The sequence below is a fragment of the Geotrypetes seraphini genome, chromosome 1 (genome assembly GCF_902459505.1).
Source record: "Geotrypetes seraphini chromosome 1, aGeoSer1.1, whole genome shotgun sequence".
Taxonomy (NCBI): Eukaryota; Metazoa; Chordata; class Amphibia; order Gymnophiona; family Dermophiidae; genus Geotrypetes; species Geotrypetes seraphini.
Window position 1 is genome coordinate 48,774,604 of NC_047084.1, and position 23,340 is coordinate 48,797,943.

Genomic DNA, 23,340 nt, shown 5'->3' on the forward strand with positions numbered 1-23,340 from the left:
TTCCAGGTTCCAGAGGCTTTGGAGAGAATGGAAATTCAGGAAGCCTGCCCTATCTCGGAAAGCCAGTCAGAGAAAATGGAGATTAGCTAAAGCCATAAGTAGCTGTGAAACAGCTGGTAGATTTTTTTTTCCCCCCTAGCTAAGTATGCTTGTTGATTTGTTTCTTGATTTTAAGTTTGGCATTATTTCTGGCTAAGAAGTTTACTTAACCTGGATTTGTGTAGTTTGCCAATTTCATATTTGATTTTTGTACTGAGAACTCTGTGCAAAACTAGTGTTTTGGATGTTGGGCAAAGCACACTGTGTTTGCCATTGCTGAGGGCAATCACAGAATCTCGTTCATCTGTGCTGCCTACCAATGTGTGCTACAGTGACTAGAGAGCCTTATGCAGAGTTTTTACCTACTATTACAGCATATCTCTTGGTGCCTCAGAGATTATTCAAACTGTCAGCTGCTGAATTATAAAACTCCTGTATGCATTATTCTGTGACTATCTTTTTCTGCATGGAAATTACTGCTACAGAGAAGTAGCTCTGTTTCTTGAGAGCAGCTTTAATTTGAATGCTGAGCCAGAGTGTACAGTCTCATGTAAGACAGGTCTGTTTGTCTTTTGGTTTTCTTCGAAATACTTTTTGTTATAATTACTGCAGTGCTGGACTGGAGTTAGTTAAAGCTCATAACATCATTTGGGCTGTTTGCTGGACTGGAGTTAGTTAAAGCTCATAACATCATTTGGGCTGTTTGCCAGAAGTATCTGTTTTCTTTTGCCTTTATTTGTGAAAAACTGATTTTGCAGACTGAATGCTATTTGCTTTATGCTATCCATTTTGACCGCTGGGGTCAAAATAAAACCTATTCTGATTCATGACTTTATGACTAAGCTTGCATTTGTGAATAAATCAAATACTTACCTGTGCTCCAATTACCCAGGCAGGTGCCTGGGGCCAAGTGGAAATCCCGGAGATACCCCTGGTTGTAGGGGACACACCAGATCAGTGGATTTTTTTTCATTATTTATTTATTTTTATCAAATTATACCAAGCATTATTATCTTGTACAGAAAGATAGGTTAAGGCAATTATAATTCCAGATAATCAATAACATAGCTAATACAGGAAATTAAACAATTCCAAAGTATAGGAATAAAGTTTAAGCCAAAAATTAGTCAATTCTTAATCTATCTCAAGTCCTCAAACAGCAGAGCATAAGATCCAAGATTAACTTGAGCAACCCCCCCCCCCCCAAAAAAAAAAAAAAAGGAAATCCTTAACTTAAGAAAATCAGTGGTTACAAGTGAGTGAGAGATATTTATACTTTTGAGGCTGTTAAACTTTTTTCTCTCCCAAGACGTTTAAGAGACACAAAACTGGATAAGTGAGAAGGTTTTTGAAAGACATATTTTACAGACTGATATCTTATTATACACTTGCAAGGAAATCTAAGGTGAAATACACCTCCTATCTCAGTTACTGCAGGTCTGAAAATTAGAAATTGCCATCTCCTTTTCTGTATTTCCCTTGAAACATCTGGAAATATCTGGATTTTCTATCCTAAAAATTCTTTAGATCTATTTTGAAAAAACATTCTCAAAATCCATTCTTTGTCTGGCAACAATGCTACCGTTAAAAGTACTGTTGCCAGAATAGCAACAGCAGTGTCAGAGGTTTCCAATATATTTGTCACGTTAGTGGGGTTTCTTGTTGAAGACTTTTATTTTCTAGTTGTTGTGGTGTTTTGGCTGGTACATAATATACTTTAACAAATAGAGGAATAGATTGTTCAGGTACATTTAGTACCTCTATACAATATCTTTTCAGCATATCAATAGGTGTTATCATTGGAATTTTTGGGAAGTTCAACAGGTGTAAATTATTAGCTCTATTTTGATTCTCCAGGATCTCTAATTTTACTTCTGTTGCCATTTCTTGCAATTCTTTTTTAACATTAGATACATCCTGTTTCAAAAAGGAAATTTCCTCTCTTTGTATCTAATTTTTCTCCTAAGTCTTTAACTTGTGAAGACAAACATTTCCCAAGGTTTTCAACAAGGTCCCACAACGCATTCAGAATAACCTCAAGAGGTTTAACTGAAGAAATAGCTAGTGTCTCAATTAATTTCTCCTTTCCCAGTTGTATCTCTTGTTTTTCTTGGTCCGTCTCCCTCTCCAATGTTCGCACCTCAGGCTTTTTCACAGGGCTGGAAAACTCCCCCTCTGAACTCGAAAGTAAGCCCTCACTTGCCTCATGTGGCAAAAACACTGCCTCTGAGGACGTGTTCAGCTCACACAGAGAGCTTGCACTCTGAGGCTGTGGGGGCAGAACTCTGGTGTCGGGGCTCAAAGTCACATCGAGCCCAAGGAGTTCCGTAGTGGCATCACTCAACGCCAGCATCTCCAGCGAGTGATTCTCCAACAAATTGGACTCTCATTGAAGACGTCGCAGAAGCTCATCTATTGTGACGATTGGGGGTGTTTCCGAGTAACTCTTCGGCAGAGTATCAGGTAATTCAGCAAAATACAGGCAAAAGTCTGCAGCGTCTCACCAGCTGCAATCCACTGCGGCCATCTTGGGCCTCCCCTTGCATCCGCCAGATCAGTGGATTTTTGTCACTGTTCAACCCCGCTCTGAGGGGTGTTTGACAGTGTATACTTCAGAGAAATTTGCACATACTCTACTATGGAAGAGATATCTGGATGATATCCTTATAATTTGGAAAGGCTCAGAAGATGAACTAGTGGAGTTTAATACTTGGTTAAATACCTATGATCAGAACCTTCACTTTGTACTTCAATATGATTGATGCGTGTCAAACACAATTCTTGGATATACTGATAATGAGGAAGAATAATAAACTGCAGACAAAAATATATAGAAAACCAACAGAACGTAACACTGCTCCAATTCCATAGTTCCCATCTGTATTCTTTACGCTATAACCTACTGGTAGGTCAATTTTTAAGAGCCCGAAGAATATGTTCTAACATAAAATTATATCATGAGAAAGCAAAAATTTTACATAAACACTTTCAAGATAGACAATATCCAAAATCAGGGATTACAAAAGCATATGTGCAAGCTCAATACGCACAAAGAAGACTACTACTACTACAAGAAAAAGAGAATTTCTAACAGGATGAAAAACTTGTGTGTGTGTTGCCTTATAACAGAATGGCACAAAAACTTAAGAGTGATACTAAATCATTGGAATATAATTTAGTTCCTACTAGATGATATCTTTGTGCCTTCCATAATAGCTTATCAATGTAATAGAAATATTAGAGAGCTAATAGCCAAGAATAGTTATGCAAGTCAAGTGGGTAGCACACTTAGACATTGTGACCGAGTGCGGCCAAGCTGGGCTCAGCAAGTGGCCTTACCCAGTGCACACAAAACCTCAGCCGAGCGGTTACGTGAGGTTCTATTGGTAGCTTGGAATTGAAATAATAAAAAATCCATGATTTAATGAGATGGAGTCATCATGGGTTTAGCCGAGGGAGAGCATGCCTCACAAATTTGCTTGATTTCTTTGAAGGTGTGAATAAACATGTGGATAAAGGTGAGCCGGTTGATATCGTGCAGCAGTCTCAAACTCATGGTCCCCCGGCTGCTATTTTGCAGCCCACAGTCTAGTACCTGAACTCGCAATCTGGGCAAGTGCAACTGGGCAACCCGTTCCTGCAATCTGTCGTGTATGCTGGGACTCCTGCCTTCGCGTATCTGCCGGATACGTGAAGGCAGGAGTCACAGCATATGTGACGGCAGCAGGCAGTTGCAAGTCAGCTGATGCCGGCACAATCCCACACACTGGGCAGGAAGAGAAGCTCCGGCATCGGCGTCAGCTGACTAGCAACTTCCTGCAGCCGCATTGTATGCCGGGACTCCTGCCTTCGCGTATCCAGCAGATACGCGAAGGCAGGAGTCCCGGCATATGATGCGGCTACAGGAAGTTGCTAGTCAGCTGACGCCGATGCCGGAGCTTCTCTTCCTGCCCAGTGTGCACCAGGTACTGCTGGACAAGGGGAGGGAGAAGGGGTACTGCTGGATAAGGGGAGAAGGGGTACTTCATGACAAGGGGAGCAGGGAAGGGAGAAGGGATACTGCTGGACAGGGGGGAAGGGTGAAGGGGTACTTCTGGACAATGGGAGCAGGGAAGGGAGAAGGGGTACTGCTGGACAGGGGGGAAGGGAGAAAGGGTACTGCTGGACAATGGGAAAAGAGAAGGGAGAAGGGGTTCTGCTGGACAAGGGGAACAGGGAAGGGAGAAGGGGTACTGCTGGACCTGGCAGAAAGGGAGGGAAGGGAAAGGAAAGGTGCTACACATTGGAGGGGAGGTTTAGATGGTGCTTGGGGAGAGAGCATGTTGGGTTGGGGGTATGAAGGAGGGATGCCACTGAGGGAAGAGGCAAGGACAGAGAGAGAAAGAGTGCAGGAGGCAGAAAGTGTTGAACTCATGGAGAGGGCGAGATGGATGGGGGATAGAAAGGAGGGAATGAAAAATGTTACACTGGGGCAGGGGGAGAGGGCAGAGAGTGAAATGTTGGACTCATGGAGGGAGAGAGAGATATTTGGTTGAGGATCAGAGGAGAAGCATGCGGGAGGATGAGAAAAAAAATGTTGGACTGGTGGAAAGGATGGAGAAATGATGGACTGGGAGGGGGGTCATAAAGGAGGAAGGGAAGGAAGAGACTGCAGGGGGCAGAAAGAAGGAAGGAAAAGAGAAATGTTACACTGGAGGGGAAGGAGGAAAGGAGAGAGATGTCAGACCAAGGAAATAGGGAGGGAAGGAGAGAGAGATAGGAAGGGAAGACATGGAAATGTAGATTTTGAGAAGAAAGCAGAAAAAAAGGGAAAAATTGAATGTTAAGTTAATGCCAAAGATGGATGCAAGGCAGAACGTGAAGACGGAGAGAAAAACAGTCAAAGGACAAAGAAGGCCCTGGAAACATAGTTAAAAGCACAGAAAAATTAAGTCAGCAAATGACAAAGGTAGGGAAAATATTTTATTTTCAATACTAGTGTTTAAGCCCGTTACATTAACGGGTGCTAGTAAAGCCTCCTTCCCTCACATATCCCCTATTTTCAGTCCCAGCATTACCCCCCCCCCCAGCCCCCTTCTCCCTTTCAGCCCCAGCCTCCTTTTCTCACCAGCAGCATTTCCCTCCCCACTCCACTTCCCTGTGCAGTAGCAGCAGAAGCATACCCTCCCCCAACCCACTTCTCTGTGCAGCAGCACCTATTCCGTGCTCCCCCTGTCCCTGCTCCCCCTATCCCTCTTCTTTGCTCCCCTGGTCCAGCAGCACCTCTTCCCTGCTCCCCCTCGCTGCCTTCCAGACTTTGTCCCACCCCCAATCTCCGAAGCCGCTTGCCTGCCTGCCTGCCATCCCTCTGTGCAGTAGAACTCTATTTCCCCCCCCCCCCCCGCCAGCAGCAGCACCTCTTCCCTGCTCCCCGGTCCCTCTTCACATATTTGTAAAATGGCTTAAAACAGAAGTCTGGCATATTGCATTGCAGTTACAAAATGATTTGCAGTGGATCTTTGTACCTGCCTGCCAGCCATCCCCCTGTGCAGTAGAACCCTCTTCCCCCCCCCCCCCCGCCACTATCACCACCGTGCAGCCGACCCCAATGACCCTCCCACCGCGAGACGACGGTCAAACCTACTGCCTCAACAGCAGCGGCCACATCACACTAAAGACGCTGCTTTGCGGCCTTCCCATTCTCTGATTTCCTCTGCCGGCATCTCTGATGATGTCATCAGAGATGTGGCAGAGGAAATCAGAGCATGGGATGGCCGCAAAGCAGCGTCTTTAGTGTGATGCGGCCGTTGCTGGAGCCGGGAGGTTTGTGCGTCTCGCAGTGGGAGGGTCAATGGGGGTTTGTGTGCACCGGGAAAGGGTGCATGGGGGGGGAGGAGGTGACGACGGCAGCGATCTTATAGTGAGGGAGGGAGTCGACACACGCATGCGCACTCTTGCCTGCCTCAGACCTACAAATCATGGAAAATGGAAAACGGAAGCATGCAGGTAAGAGTGCGCATGTGCACTTAGGGTTTTATTATATTAGATAGTGATTGAAATTTGTCAGTTCTGAGAAAGGAAAGATGTTAAACTTTAACTGTGAGGGCTGCAGAAAAAATAGTTACTCTCTTATTAAAGAAATGACAATTTTGCATGAGGTAAAACTCCTTATATTTATAAATCTTTCCTTTAACAGTTTTTTTTCCTGCGGCTCTCCAAGTACCTACAAATCCAAAATATGGCCCTGCAAATGGTTTGAGTTTGAGACCACTGATATGCGGCCTCTTTTACAATGCCGCGCTAGCAGCTGCCGCGTGGCAACAGCCCCGAAGCCCTTTAAATCTCTATGGGCTTCGGGGCCATTAGCGCAGCGCAGCCGCTAGCGCACCTTTGTAAAAGAGGCCGATAGTGTATCTAGATTTTCAGAAAGCCTTTGATAAAGTTCCTCACATGAGGCTCCTGAGAAAATTGAAGTGTCATGGGATAGGTGGCAAAGTTCAGTTGTGGATTAGGAATTGATTATTGGATAGAAAACAGAGGGTAGGGTTAAATGGCCATTTTTCTCAATGGAAGAGAGTAAACAGTGGAGTGCCGCAGGACCGGTGCTATTTAACTTATTTATAAATGATCTGGAAATTAGAACGACGAGTGAGGTGATTAAATTTGCAGATGACACTAAACTGTTCAAAGTTGTTAAAACGCATTCGGATTGTGAAAAATTGCAGGCGGACCTTAGGAAATTGGAAAACTGCGTGCCCAAATGGCAGATGAAATTTAATGTGGACAAATGCAAAGTGATGCACATTGTGAAGAATAACATGAATCACAGTTACCGGATGCTAGGGCCCACCTAGGGGATTAACGCCCAAGAAAAGGATCTGGGTGTCATTGTAGACAATACGATGAAACCGTCCGCCCAATGTGTGGTGGTGGCCAAGAAAGCAAACAGGATGCGGAGAATTATTTAAAAAGGGATGGTTAACAAGACTAATAATGTTATAATGCCCCTGTATCATTGCACGGTGTATTGTGTTCAATTCTGGTCTCCTTATCTCAAGAAAGATATAGTGATGCTAGAAAAGGTTAAAAAAAATAGCGACCAAGATGATAAAGGGGATGAAACTCCTCTCGTATGAGGAAAAACTAAAACAGGGCTCTTCAGCTTGGAAAAGACATGGCTGAAAGAAGATATGATTGAAGTCTACAAAATCCTGAGTGGAGTAGAACGGGTACAAGTGGTTCGATTTTTCACTCCGTCATGAATTACAAAGACTAGGGGACACTCAATGAAGTTAGAGGGAAATACTTTTAAAACCAATAGGAGGAAATTTGTTTTCACTCAGAGAATAGTTGAGCTCTGGAACACATTGCCAGAGGTTGTATTAAGAGCGGATAATGTAGCTGGTTTTAAGAAAGGCTTGGACAAGTTCCTGGAGGAAAAGTCCATAGTCTGTTATTAAGAAAGTCACCTTATGTTTTAAGGTGAGCTGAAAAAAGGGCTCCTGCTGAAGGAATGAAAGTCTCTTTTTCTGAAATTACTTTTATATCTAAGTCTGAGATATACACTTCTCCCTCCGTATTTGCAGGTTTAGAACTCGTGACTTCAGTTATTCATGTTTTTGCCTCCCCAATGATAGTAATTTGTAAAGGCTGCCTCTGATCCATCCCTGCCTCCCTCCTGCGTCCCATACCCCGACAACAAAAGTGGCTGCCGTGAGTTCCCGTTGTCTTCAGAAATATATTGGAAATTATATTGTTAGGCTGAGAGGGAATGGCATCACTGTTTAAACTATACTATTAGGGGAAAAAATTGCATTTCAATTCAGGATGTACCCCTTCAGTATGAACCTTGTCCTTATTGCCATTTATTCAGAAATGTAGAATACTAATAGTAGAGAGAACAGGATTAGAAAAAATTACCCATCTAGAGTCTGCTACTTTTGAGCAGAATGATTGAAGCATCCTGAAGATATTCTATGGGAGGTACCACAGGGAATTCTGTTTAGGTGCCTCTTGGTATACTGATCCACAGGTTAGGAAAGTCAGCTTATTTGTACATGGAAAATACATATGATGATTCTTCAGATCTCTCAAGGTGGAATTTTAGGTATCAGCTGTAGGTTGAAACTCAGATTCCTATTGCTTTTACTATCTGAGTTACCCAAAGAAGTTCTCCATCCCTTAGGAGGTTTGGGAGACTTACCGTTTGCCATCATCAGCTTCTTACTAGATGAGGGAAAAGGACTACGAGGTAAGGGCTGGGCCCGCAGGAGCCTTCCCAGTACTTTAGAGACAGGATGAGGAAACCGCAGGCCTCGGTTATGCCTCCAGCGGGGCGCCTTGCTGTCTGGTAGAGAGAGGCTGTAACAATCAGTGAGCAATATCTGGTGGATTTGAAAAAGTTCTGGGCACAGAATGTCAAGCGAAGTACGCTGCTTAACACAGGGCACTGTTGAATTTCCACTGAGGTGGAAGGAGAGGAAGGAGTTTGGTGCAATAAAGCAGCACTATCCCTCATAAAATTCTGTAAAAGTGAGAAAAATGAATTACTGTACTGTATGCATGGAATTTTGTACCTGTGTAGAGACCGCTGGCAGATGGACAAAGGAGACTCTATAGACATCATATATCTAGATTTCCAAAAAGCCTTTGACAAGGTGCCCCATGAATGCCTACTCCAGAAACTGAAGAACCATGGGGTGGAAGGAGACGTACATAGATGGATCAGAAACTGGTTGGCGGGTAGGAAACAGAGGGTAGGAGTGAAGGGCCACTACTTGGACTGGAGGAGGGTCACGAGTGGGTTCCCGCAGGGCTCGGTGCTTGGGCTGCTGCTATTTAATATATTCATAAATGATCTAGAAACAGGGACGAAGTGTGAGATAATAAAATTTGTGGACGACACCAAACTATTTAGTGGAGCTCAGACTAAAGAGGACTACGAAGAATTGCAAAGGGAGTTGAACAAACTAGGGGAATGGGCAACGAGATGGCAGATGAAGTTCAACGTTGAGAAATGTAAAGTATTACATGTAGGAAACAGAAACCCGAGGTACAACTATACGATGGGAGGGATGTTATTAAATGAGAGTACTCAAGAAAGGGACTTGGGGGTAATGGTGGACATGACAATGAAGCCGACAGCACAGTGCGCAGCGGCCGCTAAGAAGGCAAACAGAATGCTAGGCATAATCAAGAAGGGTATTACAACCAGAATGAAAGAAGTTATCCTGCCGTTGTATCGGGCGTCCGCATCTGGAGTACTGAGTCCAATTTGGTTGCCGTACCTAAAGAAGGACATGGTGTTACTTGAGAGAATTCAGAGGAGAGCAACGTGTCTGATAAAGGGGATGGAAACCCTTTCATACACTGAGAGATTGGAGAAACTGGGTCTCTTTTCCCTGGAGAAGAGAAGACTTGGAGGGGATATGATAGAGACTTATAAGATCATGAAGGGCATAGAGAGAGTAGAGAGGGACAGATTCTTCAAACTTTCGAATAATAAAAGAACAAGAGGGCATTCAGAAAAGTTGAAAGGGGACAGATGCAAAATGAATGCTAGGAAGTTCTTCTTTACCCAACGTGTGGTGGACACCTGGAATGCGCTTCCAGAGAGCATAATAGGGCAGAGTACGGTACTGGGGTTCAAGAAAGGATTGGACAATTTCCTGCTGGAAAAGGGGATAGAGGAATATAGATAGAGGATTATTGCACAGGTCCTGGACCTGTTGGGCCGCCGCGTGAGCAGACTGCTGGGCACGATGGACCACGGGTCTGACCCAGCAGAGGCATTGCTTATGTTCTTATGTTATCTGAGGCATAGAAAACCTCTTAAGAAGTACCATGTCCTCAGAAAGTTGGGCTGGGGAAGCTAGATTTTTTTTGACCTAAGTTATTTAGAAGAATTAAAAAAGTTACTTGTAGAGTCCTGTTTTGTGGCAGGAGAGGGCTGTGAAGCAGGAGCAGTGCCTGCGGGAGGCCTCCCTGACTTTACCTTTATAGCTGCAGAAGTCGCAAGCTGTTTCTGGGAACCAGTGAAGGAGGTGTTTTACAAGCCTCTAGAACCGACTGCTTTATCCTTAGTGCTGGCCACAGGTGCCATTTTCACTTTCTCCAATAGCTGTGGCAGTGGTGAGCTTCTCCCAGTGGTACCTAACCTGGGCCCTGAAGGGGAGGAACAAGCAGTGATGATTGCAGCCTCGGTGGTTTAACCATCTCTGTTGGCACAAAGCGCTGCTGTGAAGAAGCCGCCTTCCATCTGTAAATAAGAGTCTTTGTGGTCCTAGCGATCACCAGATTAAGATGGCAAGGAGTTTGCTGTTTAGAACAAATTTCTCAGGGTTCTCTTTTCCTTTTTTGTCAGAAGAGACAAGGAGAGGGGAGAGCTGTGACCCGTGAGGAGCCGTCAAAGAAAAAACTGACTGACAAGAGAAGGAACTTTGGAAGGCATGAGTCCCTGCACATGCCCAGTAAGCCAAAAGCTTATTGTAGCTAGGGGAGAGAACTGATGCATATGCTCAGTCAGAGGACTTCACCATCAAGTATGGCTGCATATTCCCTGCTTGTCCCCAGAGAATTCAGTTGTCCAGGTAAGGAAAAATTAGATGGTCTTTTCTGTGATCATGCCATAACAAGGCGCTTTGAAAACATCCTTAGTGCTAAGGTGAGGCTGAAAGGGAGGACTTCGTATTTAAAAGTATTGGTTTGAAGGGAAAACCTGAGATATTTCTTGCAAGAAGGATGGATCAGAATATGTGTATATGCATCTTTGAAATTGTTCAAATCACCTGGGCACGCTCATAGTGTCCACATATCTTCAATAAAATTCAGGGTACACATTCAGCTTCCTTTGTTGGGTAGAGGATTAACAGAGAAAGAGAATGGTAGTCATTTTTCATTTCTTTTTTAATAGGTAATGGCTGAGGTCCCTGAGACTGAGATTAGGGTGTAAACCTACTGCTTTATTGGAATGAGAAAGTATCTTGAGTGAACTCTAGATTCCTCTCCTGAGACAGGACAGATTATATGGTAATGTCCTGGAGAAGTAAGTGGATCACCTCCTGCAATATAGCTAGGTGCTTGAAGGAGATTTTGTCCATAATAGAGGGCGATTTAGGTCAGTGGTTCCCAACCCTGTCCTGGAGGACCACCAGGCCAATTGGGTTTTCAGGCTAGCCCTAATGAATATGCATGGAGCAGATTTGTATGCCTGTCACTTCCATTATATGCAAATCTCTCTCATGCATATTCAAGTTTAATAGATTTTGATTTTTACGCAATATCATATATTTCAATGCGTATTACATGTTTCCAATACATAATTACAATTACAATACAATACAATACAAAATATTCAATAGCCTGAAAACCCGACTGGCCTTGTGGTCCTCCAGGATAGGGTTGGGAACCACTGATCTAGGTAATGGTTGGTGAATCTGAGATGACAGCTGACCAAGATAATGGAAAGGACTCATGTGCCCATGATGATTTTCTTTCAAACTAACAGAAAACAATGTACCCTGCTTCCCACAGATAGAACAGAATGAGTTTTTAAAGAAACTGAATGTGAAAAGTATAGTCAAAAAGGCTGTTGTGTATGTTGGGTAAGGGTTGCCTGCTTAGGGCCTCTTTTACAAATCTGCAGTAGCGAACTGAATGAGCTTCAATGTGTTTACCTCGGCACCATCACTACCGCGGTTTTGTAAATGGGGCCCTTAGTTTGTTGATTTTTGCTCTTTGATATATTGCTTTACTTGGAACATAAATAAAAGTGTTTCACAACCATAACAAAAGTTGGAAAAATGTCATAAATATGAAAGGAAAGAACCATACACACAAAGGACTAAATTCTGTATATGGAGCTGGAAAAATTGGTGTGGAATAAAAACACACTTAGTGCTATTCTATAAACCACACCTAAAGTTAGGCATACAGCATCTTCACTTACTTCTGTCCTGGATCAATCTCCCTCTTTTTCCCCTTCCCCTAGCTGTACAGCATTTTTTCCTCTCCACCCCTATGTGCAACAAGTCTCCCTCTCATTCCCTCTTGCTACAAAGGGAGTGCGGGAGAGAGAAAAAGAGGGGAATCTAGGGTGCATCTCTCCCACCCCTTCTACTGCCACATCCAACATTCTCCCTCTTTCCTCCCCTGGACTCTGTGCAGCATCTTTCGCCCTTGCCCACTGGCTCTATATGACTAATATTTCTCCATCACCCCTCTACAGCACCATGTCGCATATCTCCTTCCATTTCCTCCACCACCATGTCCAAAATTCTTCCCTCTTGCGTTGTTTTCCATCTGTTCCATTCTTCTTTCTCCATCACAACATCTAATATTTCTCCCGCCCTCTTCTCTACCACCATGTTCAACAATTCTTCCTCTTCCCATGTTCACTTCTTTCTTTCCTTCCTGTCCAACCATTTTCCCTTTCTTTTCTCTCCTCCAACAGTAGCATCTATTTTTCCCTCCCTTCCCAACCCCCTCTAGTCATGTAGTATCTCTTTCCATCCCTACCGAACCCCTCAGCCTGTGCAACATCTTTATTTCCTTCCCACCTTTCCAGCATCTTTCCCTCCCTTCTCATCCCCCAGCCTGTGCATCTTTGCTGCCCTCCTCTCACCCTCAGTCCATGCAGCATCTGTTTCTACCCAGCCCATGTAGCATTTGTTTCCCTTCCATGCCCACCCAGCATCTCTGTTTCCCTCCCATCCTACCCACTCCTAAGCCCATGCAGCATCTGTCTGTTTGCTCCTGACAGCAGTTTCTCTTACATACTATGGGCAGCTGACTCGGCAGACTTCCCTGATGTGTTTTGCATCAGAGCGAAGGCTTCCCTTTGACACAAAATGTGTTAGAGAGAAGCCTTCCATGTCAGCCACCAGAAGTGTATAGGAGGAACCACTGCCGGCAGTCTGTTGAAGTACTTGAGAAGAGAGCTCAGGACTGAGGAGGACACAGGGAGGTATGCAGGCTTTCAAGGGAGCCCCAGGGGCAGTCCTTCCATCCCTGTGGGATCCCTGCAAGTCTGGAGGAGATTCTCATTGGCTCACAGCTCCATTCTCATGCAGCTCTTTATTGCATAGACCTTGCTACAGCGCTGGGATTGAGGGCTCTTTTTATTTTCTTACCTGGGCCCCAGCATGTCTAACACCAACCCTGTCCCTTGCTCTAGCTCAGGGGTGTCCAATCTGCAGCCCTGTGAAGTATTTTGTGTGGCCCCAGTCAAGGGCAATGCAGTATTTTCCTCTGCTGCTCTCGGATGTTTACCGTCTTGCCTGCTCCCTCCTCTGTCTTGCTGCAGCATTTGCGCCTTTGTTCGGCCCCAGAAACATTTTTTTTCAGCCAATGCAGCCCAGGGAAGCCAAAAGGTTGGACACCCCTGCTCTAGCTGGTGGGGATCTCCAAGCATCACCAGCTGAGGACCTCCAGCAGCAGCCAGAATTTCCTTCTACCAGCTCAGCAGTTTGCAGTACTATCCTTGAATCAACCAATCTGTGCTTAGGGTGATGACATTTGTGGTTCAGGGTCATTGCTGCTGCCTACCAAACAAGTTCTGCCCACCTTCAGAGGAAATCTTCAGCTAACAGAGGATGAGGGATCCTCATTAGTTAAAGTATTTTATGTTTTGAGTTGTGAGGACAGAATGAAGGGAAGGGGTATGGCAGGGGCAGAGAAACTGATCCGCCTACCCAATTTGAGCTCAGGCCCATCTAAAAGTGGCTGTTTGGCTACACCACTGAGGCTGCGTATCTGTTGAGGTGAAAGACACCATCATCTTTCACTGACGCTAAACTATCGATTTATTTATTTGTAAAATTTATAAACCGCTTAAATCTAAGTGATGTACATATTAAACACATAATTGTTAAAACACACAGCAGAATAACAAGTAGTTACAGCACTACACATTTATATTTGGTGGTGACGTTTTGAGAAAATACTATCACAAATTTAAATAATCCCTTCTCAACCTTTCTCTGTCATTAAAATTATGAGTAACTGCAAAGAGTCCAGCAGGATACAAACCCATGACAATACAAGCAGAGAGAAAAAAAGTGGGACAGGACAATGCACCTTCATCTCAGATCACAATGTTCAAAGGACCAGACCACGGATAAGCCAAATATCAAACTGTTTATTCAAATCCAAACCGTTTGGATTTGAATAAACAGTTTGATAATATTTGGGGTGACTGTAGTCTGGTCCATCTAACATTGTGATCTGACTTGAAGGTCTGTTGTCCCGTCCCACTTTTTTCTCTCTGATTAAATTATGAATTACAAGACTCCAGCCTAGGATTTGGAAGTTCACATCACAGCCATCTCTTAACAGCCCCAAAATAGGAAGCCCATTTGATGCGAGTTTAAAAAAAAAAAAAAAAAATTAGTTTTGTAGGGGGAAAATAATTCCGGCATGTGATAAGAAAAAAAAAGGGTATAATTTGTTTTAGGAGGTCACACGGCTTCCATCGTTAACATGTCTAGAAGTTGTTTGTTTTTATTAACAAGATCTCAGCAACTACAATCAACTCTGTCCTGACATTTTAACTGACGCTTCTGGCAGCTGTCAATAACTTCAGCACCTTTGTTTCAACTGATCCCTCACTAAGTTTGGGGTGTTTATCTTTAAAAAGTGTTCGCCCCAAATTCTCTTGAAGCCAGCCAAAGTCTGATGTCAGTCTCGAGCGACCGATTCCTACGGGTACGTTCTACTTCGGGTTTCCGAAGTCCCCTGTCACCAGAGCTCACCTCCGCTGGACCAGCAGACACCTTCCTCCACCTCGGCTGCCATTGGCTCAGCTGTCTCATCCGGGTATTTGGCGCAATAGCTGCTCGTTCGCCTAAAGGTACCAATATGGCGGAGGTAAGGAGGAAAACCGGGTAGAAGCGGCGGAACTAAGAAGGCAATTTTCTTCTCGTCGTGTAACCGGGACTGCTCGAGCAGCCTCTTGTAGCGCAGAGGGTGGTCTCCTGCGATGGCGGCTCCGGCCTGGGGAGCGGTAGGGGGGGCTGTAGCGGTTGGGAACGGCATTGAAGTGGGGGGCGGGATCCTGTAGGAATAGGCCGCGGCTCGCCTATCTGCCCACAGTGACCGCAGTAGCGAAGCTGAGTCGCCCGGGCCGGGCTGGGTATCGGGAGGAGGGTGTATGTACTAGGGAAAGCAGTGGGGCGTGGGACCGGTTTGCTGTGGTTTGGGGTCTTGAGAGGTTGTGAGAGGGCAATAGGGTACAGACTCATCCCTATTACAAATGTTAGAAAAATGCCAGCTCCGTTCCCCGCCGCCGGCGCTCCTCCTGAACCGTCGCAGCACTTTGCATCCTTCTTGTCTGACTTAGCTTTTGGGCTGAAAGTGCTCCGTTACTCGTTTTACTTTGTTTTATTATTTTTTGAGAGGGATGGCTCTCCTTTTTTTTTCCAGGCTTACTTAGCTGATCTTTAGGAAACATTCTTATTGAAAGAGGCTGATAGGGGGTCCTCTGGATGATAGATCTTCCACCTTGCTCTTAGTCTCGTTTCTTGCATGCCTTTAATGTCATTTCGTGTTAAGTTAAGGGTTTCGTATCGTGGTTATTTAAAGTGCGGTATGTCTGTTAATCGCAGCAGTTAACTCCATTCTTTCTTTTCTAGGCTTCCTTTGGAAGTTCGAGCCCAGGTTTGTCCTGCTTTCTTCTCTCTTCTGTGATCCAAGCGGGAATTATTTGGTATGGGGGCCTAAAGGCAATCTGGGTATACATACATTGTGATTTTAAAATTTTTGATTTCATAAATGCTGCGGAGGGGGGGAGGGGGCTACGTTTTCATACGGGTAGTATTGAAATTCACGTATGATCTGTTATGCTATTTGTGAACTGTTGTCAGTAACATTTCGGTAAATAACCATTGTTTCATAATAGTTTTAAGCTGCTTGGTAACTCCTGAAACACTTGTACCTAAATTAGGGTCCTTTAGACAAAGCTGCAATAAATATTGACCTTGGCATACCCTTAACACGTTCCCCCCCCCCCCCCCCCATACTAAGGCCATTTTTACTGCAGCTATAACACTTTTTTTCCTATGGCTATGCCCTAATGTTTTGTGTTTTTTTAACTTACCACCACCACATATTTTATAGATAGTAATAACTAGTTAGCAGTGTACATCTACATTACTGCACACTAACTGGTTAGGATGAGAATGCCCACTCTCTGGCCCTGATTTGCCCCCTCAAATGACAAAAATAAAATTAACACAGATTAATGTGCTTATATTCAGAAACTACCACATGATGCTGCAGTGCGTCCCATGGTAGTCCCTTTTTTTGCTGCTTTAGGTGAAGTTAGCACCAACAACAGCATAGTAAAAGGGCTCCTTAATTACTATAGCAATTTAAAAAAAATTGGAAATGTGCTTATTTTGGTCTATTCTAATTTCTGTTATAAAATCAGATACTAGATTGGTTTATAAAGAATGAATTGCCATACAGCAGGGGTATTTTAAGAAATTTAGGGATGTTTGGGAGCCATTAAATTATTGTACAGAATGAATATTACTTTTTTCCCTTTGATCATACATGTCCAGGGTGGGGAAGGGGGAAGGGAATATTTTCTGATTTATTATGCTTAAGAATTGTTGGATATAAGGGAGGGAGATATCTGATGTGAGTTATTTTTGATGGTATATTAAGTGATATTAAAGTATAAAATGTATCTTATGTTACACTTGTTTAAAGTTTTAAAAATGAATAAAGATTAAAAAAAAAAAAGAATGAATTGTTGAAGAAGAATGAATTTCTTGAAGAAATTTGCTGTCGTCAGTTTCCACATCTAGGATACATTTCAGCAGTTCTGATTATAAACTTAAGGCTCCTTTTGCAAAGCTGCGCTAGGGCTTTAATGCATGGAATAGCGTGCGCTAGCCGCTTCGCCTCCTTTTGAGCAGGCGGTAGATTTTCAGCTAGCGCGTGCTAATCCGGTGCGTGCGTTAAAAACGCTAGCACACCTTTGTAAAAGGAGCCCTTAATACTTCTGTACCCTTAAACATTTTAGGTTATGGACCCCCTCTTAAATGAGCCTTCTGTAATGTTACTTCATGATTTTACATTATTTCATTACAAACTTCGTGGACTTTTCACTTTAATAATGTAAACAAATGCACGTGTTGTCCAGTTATGTAACAATATGTGATTTTCAGGGCTGTATATTGGTCAAGGTGGGTGATGTGCACCTTATCTGTTTTTAGCTTTTCTGGGATTTTTTTTATTTAACACATGTACTTTATAATTTATTTCATAACAGATGATATTAATAGAAGTAAAATCAGTCATTTGTTTTAAATAATGTTTGTGCTGTCTGCTTATTGTGAATGTTCAGATATCAACTTGGGTGGTCTTCTTAATGTACTGCATATTTTGGGTTTATATCTTGATTTCCCTATTTTATTCTGACTGTGTCCTCTTGGCTTTACACTTTTTACAATTATATTTGTGCAATATTTATATACTAGGTGGAGAAAGATCTTCTTAGTCATATGGTGTATTCCTACTTTGTAACTTCAGAGTAAGTGCATTCTGACTAGAAGTTTTACTCTTATTTCTCATAAATTTATATACAACTGGAAGTGAAGCCTAACAATTCTAATAGATAAAATCATCTACCTTTTTTTTAAACCACTATTTACTTCTATTTTAAAGTGCTTTCTATTTACATGACTTTTTTCAAAACTTAAGTGGCAGGGGATGGTAAACTGTTAATATTATCAAAAGTATTGAGAGGTAATTTTATAATAGTTTATCTAGGCAGGGAAGGTACATATGTACAGTACCTGTTATGTAAAGGCAGCATAAGGGTCTATGTGCTCCTTTTTACAAAACTGTGCTGATTTTCATAAGGCAAATGTGATGAAGCCCATTCAATTTTTATGGGCTTAATCACATTTTGCCAAGTGAGAATTGATAGCACAGATTTTGTAAAAGGAGTAATATGTGCCTTATAACAAAATAGACTCCCCAAAAGCTTCCACATAAACTTACTTCCAAAGCAAGTATAACTCTTCTGCCTAAGGGCTCCTTTTACAAAGGTGCGCTAGGGCCTTAATGCGCGCAATAGCGCGCTAGCCACTACCGCCTCCTTTTTAGGAGGAAATAGATTTTTGGCTACCGCACACTATAGTGCACGGTAATTTTGTGCGTGCGCTAAAAACCCTAGTGCACCTTCGTAAAAGGAGCCTTAAGTGTATATGGATGATAACAGTCTCTCAACAGAAGATTTAGGCCCCCTTTTTATCAAGCTGCATTAGGGTTGGAATTCCTATGCGCGTTGGGGCTTTTACAGCAGCAGTTGGTGATTTAAAAAAAGGGGTGGGGGCTCTTACTAAATAGTTTTTAGAAAGGAGAATGTGAAAAACATTCAAGAATTTAAAGACTTGTCTTCAGGTTTTCTTAATGAAATAGTAGCCTGGATGTTTTACACAATTTTTTATATAGTTTAGTAATCTTCCTCCTGTTTTGGAGTAGGCTTGGTTAATCTGGCACTAAGGGCTGATATACTAAGAGGGTTTTTTTTCCAGTAGACAAACGGATTGGGACTGAAGCCTTCTAAATTTTCACTAAACATCACCATATTTTATATATTAGGTCTAGCAACAAATGACACAATAATTGATACTACTTAATTTAATATATCTCAAGACTTTTGTGGGTTTTAGTAGGTAATTTTGGAGTTACCATCCTCTTTCTAAGAACTTAAGGTCCTTTTACTAAAGTGCACTAAGCCCTAACGCAAGTACCACACGACAAAAGGCTTACTTGCTTGTTTATGCATGCTAATGACCTTGTGTTAAATATTTGTTAAAGTATCATGGGTGAAGATTGGATATGGATGTGCTAACTAGCAGGTCAGGATTAGCGCCTCCATTTTATTTATTTATTTTTGCAGGTTTTACATGCTAATGGATACAAGGGACCTGCAAAAATAAAAACAGAAAAAAAACCCCTGTTTTACTGTCACATTAAAAATGGGCTCAGTGTGTGGGGAAAATACCATGTAAAGCACACTAAGCTCATTAAAAAAAAAAAAGCATTTTAACAAGCCTCTTAGATTTAAAAAGAGCATAGTATTAGTACCTAACAAGTCTAGTCTGGGAGGTCCTGAATTCATTAATTTCCAAAATTTAATTTCCTTAGTACCTGGCTGGAGAACCAGCAGGCAAGAATGAGCACTGTGAGCAGCAGAAAGAAATGGCTAATCTTTCAAAGAAATGGGCACAGGCATTGGGTAGGAACTTTTTTGTGAATATTTTCCACCTGTGCTCACTGTAAATATACACAGTCCAATACAAAAGTGATTCCTGAAGGCACACCAATCCAGTCAGGATTATTGCAGTGACTATGCAGGAAAGAAAATGCATACAGAAGATTTGTTATATTGGAAATTCAGTGGATGCACGTGTGTTATTTCTTGATAATCCTAACAAATTGACTGGTTATTTGTTTTTTGAGGACAGGGTTGGAGGAAAGTACTATTAGAAAAGACCCTGTGTGCAAAACTCCTTTGTACATAGTCTCCTGAAATTGGTTATAAAATTGTTTTGTGAATTGTGCATCCTGATTGTCAAGGTTTCAGATCTTATGAATTAGCACAATTGAAACCTCCAATATAAAAGTAAACTATAAAGCTGGTATCAATTTCTGTCTTATTTCCTAAGAATTGACACTAGGGAGAAAATTAATATCAAGTAAGAATCTTCTAAGTTTTTTAAGAACTTGATATCCCACCAATTATATAGAATGTCTAAGTGACTTATAATTTAGATTTAGAGGGAAAAGGGATGTGTCAGACTATGGTTACCAGATGTCCAGGAAAACCTGGACATGTCCCCTTTTTAGAGGACTGTCTAGGTGCCTGGACAGATTTTCCAAAACCCAGTAGTTTGTCCATGTTTTGGAAAACTCCAGCCTCCGGCCGCATCTTTAGGGCCTCTGAGCATGGGTGGATGATGTCGCATGCATCCGTGCATGTTTGGAGGCCCTCCGGACAAGGCCTGGAGGTCAGAGAAGACTGAGGCTTTGTGGGGGCGGGGCTGGAAGTGGAACAAGGGGCTGGGGCAGAAACAAGTTGAGCCATATGTCTGGGTTTCTACGTTCGACAGTCTGGTATCCTTATGTCAGATACAACTTGAAAGTGAGGAGAGGGGTAATAGGATAATAGGGTTGGGTAAAATGAAAGGTATGATCTCATTGTCCAGCCTGTCTTTCTCAGTACTGTCAAGAGGTATGAGAGGGGAAAGAAATCTGTCACGTGTGGTTCAAGAGGGTGACAAATTAAGTGTATGTGTCAGAGAAAAGAAGCATTTTGAGGTCTGTTCTGAATTTGTCTAAGGATGACTTTAACCTGAGAGACGAGTTCTGGGCCCTGAAAAGAAAAGACTGTGCAGCGAGTGGTATCTGTAACAATTTCAAGGAATTTGGAAACAATTGAGCAGTTTTGATCAAAGGATCTGAAGGTTCTCTCAGGACAGTAAGGAGTTAAGTGTTTATATAAAGTGGCGTTTCGGTAGCACAGATCTTGAAAATGAGGAGTAGTTTTTTGTAAGTTATGTGATGTGAAATAGGGAGCCAGTGTGCAGATTTGAGTAGGGGAGTAATGTGGTCAAACTTACGATTACTGGTGATGAGCTTAATAGCCGTGTTTTGTATAAGTTGGAGTTGTTTGTAGTCCTTGATCCAAATACTTTTAGAGAGGGAGTTAATAGTAGTCTACTCTGGACGGCTGATAATGGAGTATACAAGTACATTCAGGGGTTGGAGGGGTGTAAAAGATTTTGAATGGAATGAATCAGGTGGAGTTTATAGACTTGCTACATTGCACTGCCATGCAGCATTAAGTTTCTAATTTTCAAGCCTGAGCCAAACTATTTCTCGTAAGTATGTTGGATATTTTTATTTTAAAATTTTATTTATTGGAATTTCTCAACTTAGGCCTTTTGAATTCTGCCATGTTATCAGGCTCTTTGAGATAATCACAGTTGGGGATGTTGAGAATAATAAAAAGAAACTTTATACAGTATAAAGGTTTCATGAATTGCAACAGTTACAGTCATGTGAAAAAATTAGGACACCCCATGAAATATTCAGTTTTCTTAAGAAATGTTCACATATTGATGTCAATTTTTTTTTTTAAATCTCTGGAAAAGAAAGTGATGTAATTGCAGGTAAACAACAAATATTCCTTGATTTATTCATGAAATAAAAGATAGCCACAAAAATGTGTATTCTAACTGAGGAATAAATTAGGACACTCTAATAGCTAGTGTTACTCCCTTTGGCTGAAATAACTTCAATGAGACGCTTCTTGCAGCCATCTACCAGTCTCAGACATCAGTCTGAGGAAAGTTTGACCCACTTCTCAATGCAGAATTCTTTCAGCTGTGAAATGTTTGAGAGGTTTCTTGTATGTACAGCCCGTTTCAAATCACCCCACAGCATCTCAATGGGATTAAGATCAGGGTTTTGACTCGGCCACTCCAGGACTCTCCATTTCTTAGTTTTCAGCCAGTCCTTGGTGGATTTACTGGTATGTTTTGGGTCATTGTCGTGTTGCAGGGTCCAGTTCCGCTTCAGCTTTAATTTTCTTACAGATGGACTCACATATTACTCAAGCACCCTCTGATAACAATAGAATTCTTGGTGGATTCTGTGATATGAGCTGGCCAGGTTCTGTTGCAGTAAAGCATCCCCAAACCATGACACACAGTTGGTATGAGGTTCTTTTCCTGGAATGCTGTATTTGGTGTACATCAAACGTCCTCTTTTCTGGTGTCCAAATAATTCAATTTTAGATTCATCTGTCCATAGAACATTATTCTAGAAGTCCTGGTGTTTGTCTACGTTCTCTCTGGCAAACTTTAGTCTGGCCTTGATGTTTGTATTAGAGAGCAAAGGTTTCCTCCTTGCACACATCCCATGCAAGTTAAATTTGTGCAGTCTTTCTGATTGTAGAGGCATGCACTTTCACATCAACAGTAGCAAGAGCCTTCTGAAGGTTCCTTGATGACATTTTAGGGGTTTTGGAGACTTATTTTAGCATCTTGCGGTCTGCTCTGGGGGTCAATTTGCTTGGACAGCCAGACCTGGGCATATTGGCAGTTCTTTGGAAAGTCCTCCACTTGTACACTATTTTCCAGACCATGGAATGGAAAAATCTTTCAAGATCTTTTTAAATCCCTTACCATATAAACTGCAGCTCTTTTGATCTCACCATGGTGTTCACATTCACCGCAGCAGTCATGAGCACACCAAACGAAATGTCTGAGGTTTAAATAGGGCAAACCTCCTTCAAAATGTTGAGTAATATTGTTCTAATCCTGTGCACCTGATGTGATACCCCTGTGTGTGATTTGAGTCACTTTAAGTAGGAGGATATGTGGGGGGTGGGTGTCCTAATTTATTCCTCTGTTAGAATACACATTTTTGTGGATATCTTTAGTTTCATGAGTAAATCAAGGAAAAGTTTTGTTGCTTACCTGCAATTACATCGCTTTCTTTTCCAGAGATAAAAGATTTTGATTTCAATATGTAAACATTTCTTAAGAAAGAACTGAATATTTAATGGGGTGTCCTAATTTTTTACACATGACTGTGTGTGTGTGTGTGTATGTATATATATATGTGTGTAAGGGACAGTAAGGGAATTTTTTAAGTACCTTCTTACTTCTCATTTATAATCTTAATGTATATTTTCTTCAAACCGCTTAGAACCTAACGGATGTAGCGGTATATAAGAAATAAATTACATTACATATATATATATATATATATATATAATGATTGTTTGCAGTGCCCTAGGCGGGGGAACAGGGATGAAATATGCACTTCACTGCAGGGATTACTTTTTGTCCCCACCTCTCTACTCTACACTTCATCAGACTTACCAAGCCATGAATGCCAGTTTGCATACTTGAACTTCTGGGATTCGCAGTCAACTACGAGAAATCTCATCTGTATCCCTCTCAAACTATGGAGTTTATTGGATCTTTTTTGGACACGATCCAGACTCTTGCATTCCTACCACAACATAGACTAAACACTATTATTTGTCTTTGCTATAAAGTCTTCTCTTCCTGCTACATATCAGCACGCCAAATGCTCAGAGTCTTCTGCCACGTGGCCTGTATAGTACGTGTAACTCCTTTTGCCTGTCTACATCTCAGAGATCTTCAATGGGCACTTTCCACCCAATAGTCTCAAGCCACTGGTTTCCTGTCTCAATGACTCAAAGTAACCTCACATCTACAAAGGTCACTCCAATGGTGGTTATCACTGACCAATCTCTCCAGAGGCCTTCTG

General features: G+C 42.3%; 1 protein-coding gene across 10 annotated transcripts in view; it reads left to right on the forward strand.

The window, feature by feature from the left end:
* Window positions 1-14,861: 14,861 nt before the first annotated feature.
* The window catches only part of MIER3 (MIER family member 3), a 146,025-nt gene continuing 137,546 nt past the window's right edge, over window positions 14,862-23,340 (forward strand). For 3 of the 10 annotated variants that reach the window (XM_033930991.1, XM_033930972.1, XM_033931023.1), the window contains exons 1-3: window positions 14,937-15,019; window positions 15,648-15,672; window positions 17,502-17,554. Coding sequence is in view for 1 of the 10 variants with exons in the window: in XM_033930953.1 (XP_033786844.1) it covers window positions 14,875-14,883; window positions 15,648-15,672 (34 nt within the window). In the remaining 9 variants the exon portion in view is untranslated. Of the gene's footprint in view, window positions 14,884-14,936; window positions 15,020-15,144; window positions 15,165-15,647; window positions 15,722-17,501; window positions 17,555-23,340 lie in introns of those variants that run through there. The other 7 variants (XM_033930962.1, XM_033930981.1, XM_033930953.1 and 4 more) reach the window with 7 other exon arrangements.